The sequence below is a fragment of the Lepidochelys kempii genome, chromosome 6 (genome assembly GCF_965140285.1).
Source record: "Lepidochelys kempii isolate rLepKem1 chromosome 6, rLepKem1.hap1, whole genome shotgun sequence".
In the NCBI taxonomy this organism is placed as follows: domain Eukaryota; kingdom Metazoa; phylum Chordata; order Testudines; family Cheloniidae; genus Lepidochelys; species Lepidochelys kempii.
In genome coordinates, this window is record NC_136385.1 from 42,883,565 (window position 1) to 42,897,918 (window position 14,354).

The 14,354-nt window shown below is 37.5% G+C and overlaps 1 protein-coding gene across 5 annotated transcripts in view; it reads right to left on the reverse strand.

The window, feature by feature from the left end:
- The window catches only part of ELP4 (elongator acetyltransferase complex subunit 4), a 268,889-nt gene that overhangs the window by 229,568 nt on the left and 24,967 nt on the right, over positions 1–14,354 (reverse strand). For 4 of the 5 annotated variants that reach the window (XM_073347771.2, XM_073347769.2, XM_073347770.2 and 1 more), the window contains one exon: positions 9,494–9,615. The exons of the other annotated variant lie outside the window; for it this stretch is intronic. In XM_073347771.2, coding sequence (XP_073203872.1) covers positions 9,494–9,615 — 122 coding nt within the window. The remainder of the gene's footprint in view (positions 1–9,493; positions 9,616–14,354) is intronic. 5 annotated transcript variants of the gene reach the window in all.

A 14,354-nucleotide genomic window follows, 5' to 3' on the forward strand; every position in this document is an offset into this window, starting at 1 on the left:
CCCAAACTGGGTCACAACACCGTTTTAATGGGGTCACCAGGGCTGGCTTAGATTTCCTGGGGCCCAGAGCCAAACCCCGAGCCCCACTGCCCGGGGCCGAAGCCAAAGTCCAAGAGCTTCAGCCCTGGGCAGCAGGGCTCAGGTTACAAGCCCCCTGCCTCAGGCTGAAGTCCTTGGGCTTTGGCCCCTCCACCCAGGATGGCAGGGCTCAGGCAGGCTCAGGCTTCAGTCCCCCCTCCTGGGGTCATGTAGTAATTTTTGTTGGCAGAAGGGGGTCGCAGTGAAATGAAGTTTGAGAACTCCTGGATTAGATTTAGATCAGCTGAAATTAGTGCACATGCTATTTGGTAAAACTGTTGCAGGATGAACATTGTTGATCTAAACAGATTTTTGAAAAACTTACCCACAGAGATATTTTGATGTAAATGAGTAGCAGGAATTATATTGCATCAATTGAACATGACAATTCTGAAAAGTTTGATTTTAAAATACAACTTGGTAACTCTTCTACATGTAAGATGGAAACAAAATGCTGACCTAAATGTTCTATTGTTTCTATAATTTGGTCTTTCAGTTATTTTTTTAGAGTATATTTGGTAATAATGTGTAATATTATGTGCCCAGCAATTATTTAAGTGATTCAATATTCGCAGATATGACATTTTGATTTAGAATATCAAAATCTATAAACAAAGATCTAAAGAAAAGAAAACCCAGTAAGCAAGCACGCAATGAATAGCAGTCAGGAAACCTCGAGTTTAAATCTAAACATTTGTTCTCTTAGGTTCCTGCAAATCTTTCCACGATTAGGGACTGAATCAACTCTGAACTCCTTCCTGCATGATCCTTGTTTAAAAACGGACTCAATGTTATTTTCTCTGAGAGAAACAAAGAACCTTTTCCCAGTATAAACATGCTCTTTCATACTCATGCCTTCCGTTTCAAGTTTTACCTTCAATTATAATTGTAGGTAGACTTGATATAGACATTCTATACACCAAATATACACAAAAGAGAAAACAAGTAAGGGCTCTAACAAAGAAATAAGATCCCACACAATTAGTTTTTAAATTTGAAGGCACATGCTAGTGCCAGTTTCTCAAAGTTGTAGAAAACTGAAAAATAAATCTAAAATTAAATATTTAATTCTTCTTCATTTCTGATGACACTACCTAGTGGCTATCTTTACTTCAGAAAGAGAAACAACAGAAGGTGGAAGAAGACTTCAATAAGAAAATGAAGGAGAATAGAAGCTTCACCTTCTAATAGTAGAACCTGGAATTAGATTTCTATATATTTGATAAACGTAATTGTTCACTATTGGCACTCAGGCCCAAACAGCCTATGGGATCTTCATCTTCACTTCTTCAGCAGCATGTTGTCATAGTTTTAATGTAGGAGCATTATGACAGTGAAACCTTGTGTACTTGGCTGAGATTCAGTCTAAGTCAATAAAGATTCAGAAGTACAACTCTTTACTAAAGATGTGAATGTGGAAGTTCAGTTAGGGAAGACAAACTGGCATAATCAAAAGAGGCTTAGAATTGAGATGGCAGAACCTTTCCTATAAACTGATATTAAGCAGAAACTTTGGAGATGTATCAGCTAGGTCACTTTGATAAGCTAATGCAATTTGAAAAGTACAGTCATCAAAAGTGTGATAATTAGAACGCAAACCTGCTTGTATACATTTTCCAGTGATTCAAATGTCTTCTTTGATGTGCATCCAAATAATGACAACTAAAAATGCCATCTTCTGAAGTAAACATGTATCCTTACATTCACAAATAATTCCTTTGCAGTACCAGACAGTGCAGACCGCTGTATTAAATTAGGCCATCTGCATCCCAAAAGGTTAATTTGGAAGTCCTCGGCACCAGTCAGATGACTCTTCCCAGATTTGTCACTCCTCCTTTAGATGAGAAGCTTTATCTCTGGCTTGTCTACAAGAGGACATTTACTGGTATAGTTATAATGCCATAGTTTTATCTATGTAACTCCTCGTGTGGACATTTATTAAGAATGTTTTTTTTTCTGATTTAGCATATGTCACTTTTGAAGTATAAACTAAAAGGCACTCATTCTGGAATAAGACTATCCACATGTGGAGCTATTCCAGTATAATCGTAGTAGTACAGTTATCCCAATACATTTCCACATGAAGACAAACCCTACCTATGAAATCTCCAGTAAGAGTACTTTTTGATAAATCAACACCAAGCCCAGGTAAGCAAGTGTTTTCAGATTTTTGCCCACTAGATCTTCAGTGTCCATTTCCTAGCCTGGATAAAACCCTTATTTTGCTTGAATTAAGGACGATAAACAGTACTTCCACATAGTAACTGTGGCTGCGATGTGCAGCTTTTGAAGACATACCTATGTTAGCTTGTACTCTAGCTAGCTCACTACAAAACAGAAGTGAGGACAACACCACAGGCCACACAAGCCCATATGATACCCCCCTCCTCCACATCACCCTCACTTCTATTTTTAGCTAACTAAACCAAAGAGTGCAGGTATGCCTAATGATCCACAAATCATGCCAGTGGCTGCAGCATAGATGTAAAGATGCTCTGATGTACATGAGCTTTGTAGGTACTCTTAGAGATTCTCATCCAAACTGGGGGAATAGGAGGAATGAGAAATGTAGTGAACCCAAGCAGATTAGATATTTTTGAAACAACCAGGCAATGGAAATATGCAAATAGATACCTTTGATATTTGTGTGTGTTGCTGAACCAGCAAATCTGGGAGAGGGGAAAAGGTTGCTTTAAGACCACCTTTTAGTTCCTTGTTCCCTGGGGCTGCCAGGAGACACTTTAGTCCCCAGCCTAACTGGAGGGCTGTCCTAATTCGATTGGCTGCAGTGGCCTCCAAAGGGCAATTCAAGGGGGGTGGAAGGGGTGTCACTGGATCAGGGGTTAGTTTCATAGAGTCAATTACAACAGATTTACATTGGCCAGTTTTTCCAGTTAATTTGGATTATTTTTCTCTTCAGCTATTTGAATACTGATAACATCTTCTGGTGGTGTGTTCTTGTTCCTCTTATTTTATGTCTAACAAACCCCTGATATTGGACTGCTAAAATAATTTCACATGTAAGTGTCCTCATGGTGGTTTCTAATTAATTACAAAAAGGGTAGAGAAATGTAATTTGAGTTGATAACCACTAATTTATACATTTCCTAAGAAGATATCCATTAAAACATTACTGTATACTGTTGCACACAAAGGGAGAACAGTGTTTTTATCTTATAGGTAAAATTCCCATCAAAATTAAAAGACCTGTAAACTTATACAGTGTTAGGGTGAAATGTGAGTTGGGATCCAGGAGTTAATGGAGATTTCATAATCATAGAAATTAGATATTGGAAAAATCTCTTATGCCATCCAGTCCACCTCCCTTTCAGTGTAGATGGCTCTTCGTAGCATAGCCTGAGGCCAAGATTTTCAAAAGTAAGGATCCTGATTTTCAGAAAGTGCTGGACTCCCTCCCCCTTAAAATTAGACCCCTTTGAAGAATCTCATATTGGATACCTAAAATCATTGGGTACTTTTGATCATGTTGGCCATAGTGCTTTCTCCAGTCTAATTTTAAATAGCTCAAATGAGAGGTTTTTCACGACTTCCATACAGCAACTCTTCTTTACAGAGTAATCTTTTATTCACCACTTCTATTCATTTTATTTATTTGTATTGCCATTCGATCTAAAGCTTTCTTGAGCTGTTTAGGCACAATTTTATAGGTATTTTTAGACTATTTGAAATAATCATTTTACTTCCTTGTTACAACCTTATAATTCTTTCTTTTAATCTTTTTAAGTTCAGTGCTTCTCCATTCTTGATGCTCTTCCATGAATTCTCTTTAACTTATAGACATGTTCTGATAAAGAAATGTGTGAGAGAAAGAGCAAGAGTGGAGTGGAGCTTAGCTTCTTAAGTGAAGAGACAAAGTAATCTGGCTGAAAATGTAAGAGCACAGTGATTCAAGTCCTTTGGTGGTAGAGAAGACAAAGCAAGCAAGAATAGAGAGAGAAGCATCCTGAACCAGAGCAGAGCATCTTCTTAAGGATACACCTGGCAGAGCAGAAGAAATGCGATCATGTGGGCAAATCCAGTGGTGAAAAAATATACACATATACAAATCATGCATCTTTGGGTGTTTTAGGTGGGGAGAAAAAAAGGAAAAATAATAACAGAAAACCAGGGAGTGACAGAGGATTGTAGAAAAGCAAATGTGAAAACAGATTTCAAAAAAAGGAATTCAGAGACCCTGGTGAACCTACAAACCTAGCCCCAATTCACAGTAAAATAACAGAACAAATACGTAGAGAAACAAAGCCTTTCAAACACCAAAAGACTAACCTAAACAACAAACTGAACAAACTGGGAACAAACCATGTCGAACATGAGGTTTTTTTTTTGTTTTTTTTTAAAATAAAATAGCAATATAAGTGGCTGAAAGGACTGCATCAAATGCAGTATCTGGATTTTAGTGATGCATTTGATACAGTGTCACAAAATCATACTTACAAAATAAACATTAGCTCATATACAATGTCAAAATAGATTAAAAGTTATTTCAAGAACTGCAAACAGTAACTGGAAATATATTAAGTTAAGGTGCAGTGGTGTCTAGCTGAGGGAAGAAAGCAAATCAGACAAATTTGAAGTGTGATAAGGCAGCAAAAGGCAGATGAAGTTTTGTGCTCTGTACGTAAAGACATCAAACCACAAAATTCAGAGATCGTATTCCTTCTCCATGAGATCGCAATCCAAATACAGCATTAAATTCTAGCATCTCAATGATAGAACGTCTTCTAATGTTAATTTCAAAGAACAAAAAAAAAAATTTAAGGGAATTTTTAAGTTAAATTCATATAGCTTGGCAATGACTAAGAGGTGATGTATAAATCTACAAATATGTAAAAAAAAGGAAAAAGAAAAGAAAAGAAAGGAATTACTTACTATGGAGTTGTACCAGTGGATTTTTACTAGTATAAAGGAACAACATTAAAGAAAAAGTAAAGCAAATATTAGGAAAATCTTTACGATAGTGAGAGCTACTAGATTATAAAATAATTCTGACAAGGAATGTAGTGAAGACCACATGAACTTGGGACATTTAGAATAAAGTGACACTGCCTAGAAAATGTACGGCGGAAAAAAATCTGACCAATGTGAACACTAGATAAGTGTGTAATATATAAACAACTTTAACTATATCTGACACAGTTTTGTAACAGGTTTCAGAGTGGTAGCTGTGTTAGTCTGTATTCGCAAAAAGAAAAAAAAGAGTACTCGTGGCACCTTAGACTAACAAAGGTATTTGAGCATAAGCTTTCGTGAGCTACAGCTAACTTCTACTGCATGCATCTGATGAAGTGAATTCTTAATTTCTTTTATTCCAATTTTTATTCTCCTTTTTTAGCAATTGTCCTATTGCTTCAATTGAAAAAATACTAAAGCAAATGGATATTCACCTATGCTATTATTCATAGATTACCAAATTACATGCTTTATGAGTTTTTCAAAAAAGTATTATTTAATCAATAAGGAACTGACATTATTTGGGCTATTTTTATAGAGAGGGTTTTCTTTTCTTTAATTTTTGGTGCTTTTTTTTTTTGCACTTTATTATATAAATTAAAAGTATTTAGGAACAGGATGGTGGGGGGGAAGATAGGAAGGAATAAGCTAAAAGGAAAAAGCAAAGGAAGGGAGAGGGTGGTAAGAGGAGAAGGGAAGGAAAAGAAAGGAAGGATGGAAAGAAGCATTAAGGACAAGTGAATCTAGACGGAAGAGAAGTGACTGTGAGGAGGTGGTGGGAATGGGCTGGAGCATGTACCCAGCTGGCACATGAGAAGAACAATGAGAACAGAACTGTAGAAAACATAGCTGGATGACATCATGTGTGTCCAAATATGCCTGCTGCTGAAAATACTTCTGCAGCAGTGTCTCTGGTTGCCTTTACCATGTAGTTTCTTTCTTTCTTGTGTCCATATGGCTAGGGGGCAAATATGGGATCCTAATATCTCTATAATGAGGGATAGGGAAAGGTCGTCTCCCCTGCAGTTCTGGGTCCGAAGGTCATTGTGCGTAAGGGGTAGCCCAGAGCTGGGTGTCATCTTTCTCTTTCCCCACTATGTGATGAAGTATTTTGCTGAAGTGGCTTCAGCAGCTGCTCCTGCTGGCTTGAACCTATAACCCCCAAATTGGCTGCACCCATTGATGTATATTTTGAACAGTGGTTTACTTTTAAAGTCTGTCGTCCCACCATGTACACACGCTATACAGACTGGAGTACTAAACTGATTGCCACATTATAAAAATCCAGTCACAGTGAAATGAAGAGAATAGGTCTAAAACAAAACATTTTATTGTATATTTCTTTTTTGTCAAGGTTACATATAAAAACTTTATTTTAATTTCACACCTAACTTTACTCATTTTTCAGTAACAAATTGTATTGAACATATTAAAATGTAAAATGGAAATTTCACATTCCCACTCTAATCAAGTTCAACAAAGGTTTGGCTCAGTCTTTTATTTTATGATTTCTTACATAATGGAAGTGAAGTATACCATAATAAAGTCTTCTAACACAAAACTCCTAACACTTTGTACATTCTTACTTATGGTGGAGACTTGTCTTTTAGGTAAGTATACTGACTGAACAGAAATGCTCTGAAATGTTTAAAATATCCTGTTAAAAACCATCATGTATATTGTTCTATAGGATTTTCTACAGGGGTGTAATTTTTCAGTGTTACATCTTAATGCTGACTTCCTGAAGGAGCTTTGACTACAATAGGCATGAATATGTTTTGAAAGGATGATGGATAAATTGCTGGGTGGTAATATAACATATCTTAGGCAGCTGATGGGGCTTTTTTTCTTCTACCTGTCTTTTAGTTATACACAGTTTTAAGATAATTATGGTCTATAAGATTGTCTTTTCCCCTTTCTAGTACCAGCAATATTTGTCTTGGTTACAGGTTCCAGAAACACCCAATCATACATCATAAAATTAATGCAGGGCAATTATAGAATTTAACATTGCACTGTATGTACAAACCGTTAATGTCCTTGTTTTGGTCAACCATTTTCTGGGTTAGTTTTCGGTGACAGGTTTTTAAGATGCAAAAGTTCACTGAAATATTAGTTAAACTATAGCATGCTGAACTCATTGCCAGGATTTTATCTAAAGCAAATTAACAGTTTATATAACTCATGGTTTAAGAAAGAAAAAATCTTTGTCTTTCCACTGACTGTACTCTTTGTGCAACTCCACACTATCCAAAGCTCAGTTAACCAAAATTCTTAGTTACATGAATGTTGGGATACTATTAAAAGAAACTAAATATCAAAGCCCTAAAATTGAGACACTGCTCAAAAATGCATTCACGGGAAAATTTCTAATGTTTCTTTGTATGATTCACAAACAAAACTGGACTTTGAATGAAAAACCCATGTTTAAAGAAGATAAATGTTGACATTAAAGAATCATCATGTTTTCTATAAGCCTCCCGCCCCTTTCTAATAAAAAAGGGTAGCACAGAACAACATATACAGACTTATAACATTGAAATATAAAATGAAGAATTGTTAATGGTAAGATTAAAAGCTTTGACAGCTATATTTTTAATGATTTGTAATTATGTACAGTGAATGAGCAAAAATAATGTAACACTTAGGCCAAACCTCCTCCTTTTACATAGAATTGCTACTCTGCTTAAAATATTATTGTGACCGAACAAAGTGTAACATGTATTGAAAGTAGTAAGTAGAACATATAATGATAAACATATGATCTATAAAATCCTCCTTCCTCCAGGAAAACCCAAGATAGGGTGTCACAAATACAACATGACCCAGAAATTGCAAATCCAGCAGAAAAAAAAAATAAAGAAGTTGGTAAACTGAAGCTTGCGCATGCCTAGTGTACGGCTTACTTAAAATCCAAAGGGCTGATGTGCTAAAAGCCAGTAGGATAAAGATTAAGTAATCTGTAACATAGAAATCTATAAAAGACCTAAGTGAACATGGGCCCAAACTGGAGAAACACCACACCAGAAACTCAAGAATGGGACAAAAGGACCAGAGAAGGCAACAACTATCCTGGAAGATGGGGAAAACTTCCCAGCTCCCCAGAATGTGGTAACTTGGGCCCATTTACCAATTCTATCTTGTCTGTTATAAAATATATGTTCAGACATTATAAGTGACAATAATTCTGTCTGAAATTATATAAATAAAGACAAAAAATGATTAAACCTAAATTAGGTGGATTTGTGACTCAGTTTCCCAACTTGCACTCCCAGCAATGAAGGCCAGATATACTGTCCTCCAAAGTTTGACTTTTTGGTGAGTTCCAGTCCTGAGCAGATGAGAGGTTCCATAGGAGAGGACCTCTACTCAAAACTATTCGAAAGCCCTTTATTCCAAAAGCTAAGTAAGCTAGTTTTTGGGAAAATTCTTAAGTTTCCTGAGAGCTAGCGACCCAAGTACATTCTGGACCACAGAGCAGAAGGAATTTGAATGCAATGACTGAATAGGTTCCTACTGAGTATATGTATCCCTGAGCTGTGCCCCACACTCTCTTTCCTAGGAAGTGAGTCATTGCTAGTGCCACTCCCAGGCTGACTTAATGGAGGTCAGAATACATTACTTACATGAAGGGCTCTATCCTACTATGTACAGAACACTAGGCTCCCAACGACATCAATGGGATGTGCTTTGTGGAACCAAAGACAGAGTGCGTAGGACATTTCAGTATCAATCCCTAAATAGAGTCACTGAAGCACACATATATAGAGAATACACTTCCAGAAAGATACACATAGCAGAAGCACAAGTGTAGCACTTATGAAGGTTTTTTGCACTTTTATTGAGGTCTACAAGGATCTTTTTAGCAAGGGAAAAACTCAGTATTCAAAGTAGTGGCAAAATTGTGCATGCAAACTACTGTCACAACAACCCAAATTTCTTTTTCCCCAGCATGATTACTATTTTGCCAAGTTTTCTCAGTTAGAGCAATCTTAGCTGTTATTGTAAGAGGAAGATATTTTTGAAAAATAAAATTTAAATATTGCCAATGTCCCTTTACCTTTTTTGTTTATATAGGACATTAAAAATGACTAATCATTACCAAATATTTATATTAGAAAGAGCTCTAAGCTGCCTTTTTGAATATATTGGTCAAAATCTATATATTTCAAGGTGTCTCGATATTTCATTTAAATTTTCCTAGAATAAACACAGGAAACAAATATAATTGTGAGACACACACCAAACTGGTTTTCAAACTACTTTGAAATTAGCTTATCTACTATTTATAACAGATGAAACTGTAAATATATTTTCTTGATTAAGAAAATCAGTGTGTATAATTTTAGAACTTTATTAATCAAGGGATTAACTTTATTTTGTAAACAGGTTTGTAAAAATATCTGGATTAATAAACTATAATCTCATGTAGCAATATTTTTACCTTTAAAATGTCAGCAGGATCCTCTTTAGCAGAAGCAACAAACAAATTATGTCCACAGACTATTCCCTCTGCGAGGAAATACTTGAGCAACAAGTTGGAGTAAATACCATATTTATCTTCCTCTGTGGAAAGAGGGTTTTTTGGTTAGTCACAAAATAAAAGTGTGTGTGTGTGTGTGTCCATCCCCGTCCCACCTTTCCCACCCATGTTTCTTCCAACACTGTACAAATGCTCTTTGAATACCTCTTTAGGTCTGCTTCTCATAGACTAGCCCTCCTATAAGTAGGCTGATCCAGTGAGGAATCCAGAAGCACGAGCTAAGCAAGATGAAGCCAATGCTTTAAATATACAAGTCCATGAGAGGCTGTATTTTTGATTTCTCAGGCCAAAAGAGGCATAGCCAGGGCATTTTAGGACCACCCTGACATATAATGGGTCCATATCCCAGCAGCAACCTCCACCTGAAGACAAGATCCGTGCTTTCTTCACAACTCAGTTTTCCACAAAATCAACTAATTGAGGTTGCAATAGCTCAAAGAACTCTTCAACTGCTCCCTCACCTAATGCTTCTTTTCGGATCAACAGGAAAGCAAAAGATCAAAATATGACTCTTTCTTATGCATGATAGAACTATATGCTTCTCATCAAGTTGTCGTGGCTTTTTAGAAAATTTATATGACATTTCACAATCATAAATGACACATACCAGCTACTGTAATAAGAAAATGGCATCGTCCTCTCTATATATTTCATTTACACATCAGTATTTGTCTGTGGTGCCAAAACAGCTCATTTCTGTTTACCAATTCACACCCTATATGTGTGCGCGTGCACATTCAAGAACAACAAATAGACAAGGCAAAATTTATATAAAACATAAGTCTCTAGAAATTCAATTTTTAAAAGTATTTTTAATTGGCAAAAGAGCTTCAGGTCGACAATTTGTTTTCAAAGTTATTCTAAGTAAACATATCAAAATGAAAGACAAGGTCAGAAGCATGAGAGTTTATAGGGTTTTTTTTCCTCCAGAGGAGCTAGCAAACAAGTGCAGCATACAGAGGAGTTTTGAGAGGGAGTTCTCCAGGTGAAGGAGGAGTGACTACATAACCCTGGGGGTGAGGGTCATCCGTTTGTTTGTTGTATGCTTGCCATGTGCCTGACTGAAATTTATAGTGTGATCTGTTGAGGGAAGGTGTGTGTGCACACACACACACACACACACACACACACACGCACTGAGCCTACTGCTAAGAGCTTCTTTAAGGGATTAGGGATCAAAGCCTTGTTAGGAGCCCTTAACCAGTGGGCAGGGCTACTCCAGGAGAACAGGGTTTTAAAAAGCCAACTCCTAAGCTATGAGAGGAGCTAGTGAACAGGTGAGTGAGTTTAGAGAGGGAATGAGAGAGCCTGATATACCTAACATTCTCTAAATTTATGCCAACAAACACCCCCTGCCAAACAAGCAAGCAAGCAGCAGGAGTAAAATTAATACAGAAGTCCAGCAGTGGAGTGGGGGACACCCAGTTTATTGCACTAAATACAGCATGTATGATTACCTGCCTTGTAAGGCCAGAGTGGCTGAACTATATGAACTAAGTGAGACAGAGGTACACCGACAAAACTTTCCAGGACACAGTAGCGCAGTCCCAGTTCCAGTCTGACAGCCTTTGTCAGAGGAAGAAGTAGTTCTCCTTCCCCGAGACTATCAAACTGGATTGGAGGGAAACAGTTCCATAGTTGGGACCCTCCTTCCAGATGATGTAATAGTATCCTCTTGCACTAAAGCTTCCCCTCTGGGAGAGGAGACCCTGATTATTAGGAAGAGACAGGCAATAGCAATGGGGAATTTGATTTTAGAAACAGACAGTTGGGTTTGTGATGATCGGGAGAGCAGCATGGTAAGTTGCCTGACAGGTGTGAAGGTTGTGCATCTCTTGAGAGATCTAGACAGATGTATGTGCAATGCTGGGGACGAGCTGGTGGTTTTGGTACACGTAGGTACCAGTGACATAGGGAAAGGTAGGAGAGAGGTCCTGGAGCCCAAATTTAGGCTGATAGGAAAGAGATTAAAGTCCAGGACCACCAGGGTAGCATTCTCCAAAATGCTTCCAGTTCCATGTGCATGCCCAGGTAAACAGGCAGAACTGCAGAGTCTCAATGCGTGGATGAGATGGTGTTGAGAAGAGGGTTTTAAGTTTCTAATAAACTGGGGAACCTTTTAGGAAAGGAGGAGCCTACGGAGGATGCACTCGACCTAACCCAAAATGGAACCAGATTGCTGGTATGTAAAATTAAAAAGGTCGCAGAGAATTTTTTTAAACTAAGGGCTAAGAGAAAACTGACAGGTACGGAGGAGCACATTGTTCTGACAGAGGAGGATCTATTAACAGGCACTCTCTATATCCTAGTGAAGAGGAGAGGATAGTAGTTGCAAAAGTATAGATAAGAGCTGAAGAAAAACAGCCAAAGGAAACAGTCCCATTCAATTACATCACTTGAAGGCAGACAACTAACTATTGACACATTTTATAAGTGCTTATATACAAATGCAAGAAGTCTAAATGCTGAGTAACTTGAATGCCAAGTATTAAATGAGGATATTGATTTAATAGGCATAGCAGAAAGTTGGTATAACAATGATAATCAATGGGACACAGTAATACCAGAGGATAAAATATACAACAATGACAGAGTACACAGGATCTGATTCAAGAGGTGAATATAGATGAACTGCTTGGTAATAGCAACCATAATGTAATTAAGTTCAACATCCTTGTGTGGTGAAAATACCAAAAAAAAAAAAAACAAAAAAAAAACCAACCACCCCCACCACAGCAGCATTTAACTTCAAAAAGGGAAACGACACAAAAATGAGGAAGCTAGTTAAATGGAAATAAAAAGGAACATTCACAAGAGTGAAATGCCTGCAAGTTGCATGAAAAGTTTTAAAAAAACCACCATAATAGAGACTCAAATGAAATGTACTCCCCAAATAAAAAAACTCCACAGTAAGAGGACCAAAAAAAAAAAAATGCCACCACGACTAAACAGAGTAAACGAGGCAGTTAGAGGCAAAAAGGCATCCTTTAAAAACTGGAAGTCAAATCCTACTGAGGAAATAGAAAGGAGCATAAAGTCTGGCAAAAGTGAAGTATAATTAGGCAGGCCAAAAAAGAATTTGAAGAGCAACCAGCAAAAGACACAAAAACAAAGTAAAAAACATTTTTTAAATACGTCAGAAGCAGAAAACCTGCTGAACAATTAGTGAGGTCACTGGATCATTGAGGTGCTAAACGACCAATCAAGCAAAACAAGGCTATTGCGAAGAAGTTAAATGAATTATTTGCATCAAGCCACATCTATACTTACAATCCTATAGCAGCACAGCTGTACTGTACACAGCTGTGCTGCTGTAAGTTTGCTCGTGTAGCCACATTATGCCGAGGGGAGAGTGCTCTCCCATCGACATCATAAAAGCAGCTCAACGAACAGCCATAGCTATGTCGGTGGGAGATGCTTTCTTGCCACCACAGTGCTTTGCACACAAGTGCTTATGCCAGCAAAACTTATGTCGCTTGGGGGGGGAGGGGTTTACACACCCCTGAGCAACAAAAGTTTTGCCAACGTATGTTCTAGTGTAGACATGGCCTCAGTCTTTACTAGAGAATGAGAGATTCCCACACTAGAGACATTCTTTTTAGGTGACAAATCTGAGAGACTGTCTCAGAATTAGGTGCCAATGGAGGAGACTTTGGAATAAACTGATTGATTACTGTTTAACTTATCAGTCGGAACAGATGGTATTCACCCAAGAATTCTGAAGGAACTCAAATCTGAAGCTGCAGAACTACTAACTGTGATATGTAACCTATCACTTAAATCACCATCTGTACCAGATAACTGGAGAATAGCTAATTTAAGGCCAATTTTTTAAAAAACACTTGAGAGGCGATCCCGGCAATTACAGACTGGTGAGCCTAACTTCAGTATCAGGCAAACTGGTTGAAACTATAGTAAAGAACAGAATTATCAGACACATAGATGAACACGATTTGTTGGGGAAGAGTCAACACAGCTTTTGTAATGGGAAACCATGCTTCGCCAATCTATTAAGATTCTTTGAGTGAGTCAAATATATAGACAAGAGTGATCCACTGGATATAGCGTACTTGGACTTTCAGAAAGCCTTTCACAAGTTCCCTCATCAAAAGCTCTTAAGCAAAGTAAGCAGTCATGGGATAAATGGGAAGGTCCTCTCATGGATCAATTACTGGTTTAAAGACAGGAAGCAAAGGGTAGAATAAATGGTTAGTTTTCACAGTGGAAAGAGGTGAATAGCAGGGTCTTCCAGGGATTTGTACTGGGACAAGTACTATTCAACATATTCATAAATGATCTGGAAAAAGGGGTAAACAGTGAGGTGGCAAAGTTTGCAAATGATACAGAATTAACCAAATAGTTAAGTCCAAAGCAGACTGTGAAGAGTTACAAAGGGATCTCACAAAACTGGGTGACTGGGTAATGAATATGGATAACTTCACATTGGAAAACATAATCATAACTATACATACAAAATGATGGGGTCTAAAATAGCTGTTACCACTCAAAACAGATCTTGGAGTCATTATGGGTAGTTCTCTGAAAACATCTGCTCAATGTGCAGTGGCAATCAAAAAGGCTAAGGGAATGTTAGAAACCATTAGGAAAGCTCTTAGCTATATAAAACACTAAGTATCATAATGCCACTACATGAAGCCATGCTATGCCCATGCCTTGAATACTGCATGCAGTTCTGATCACCTTATCTCAAAAAAGTTATATTAGAAATGAAAAAGGTGGAAAGTCTGGTAGCAAAAGTGAT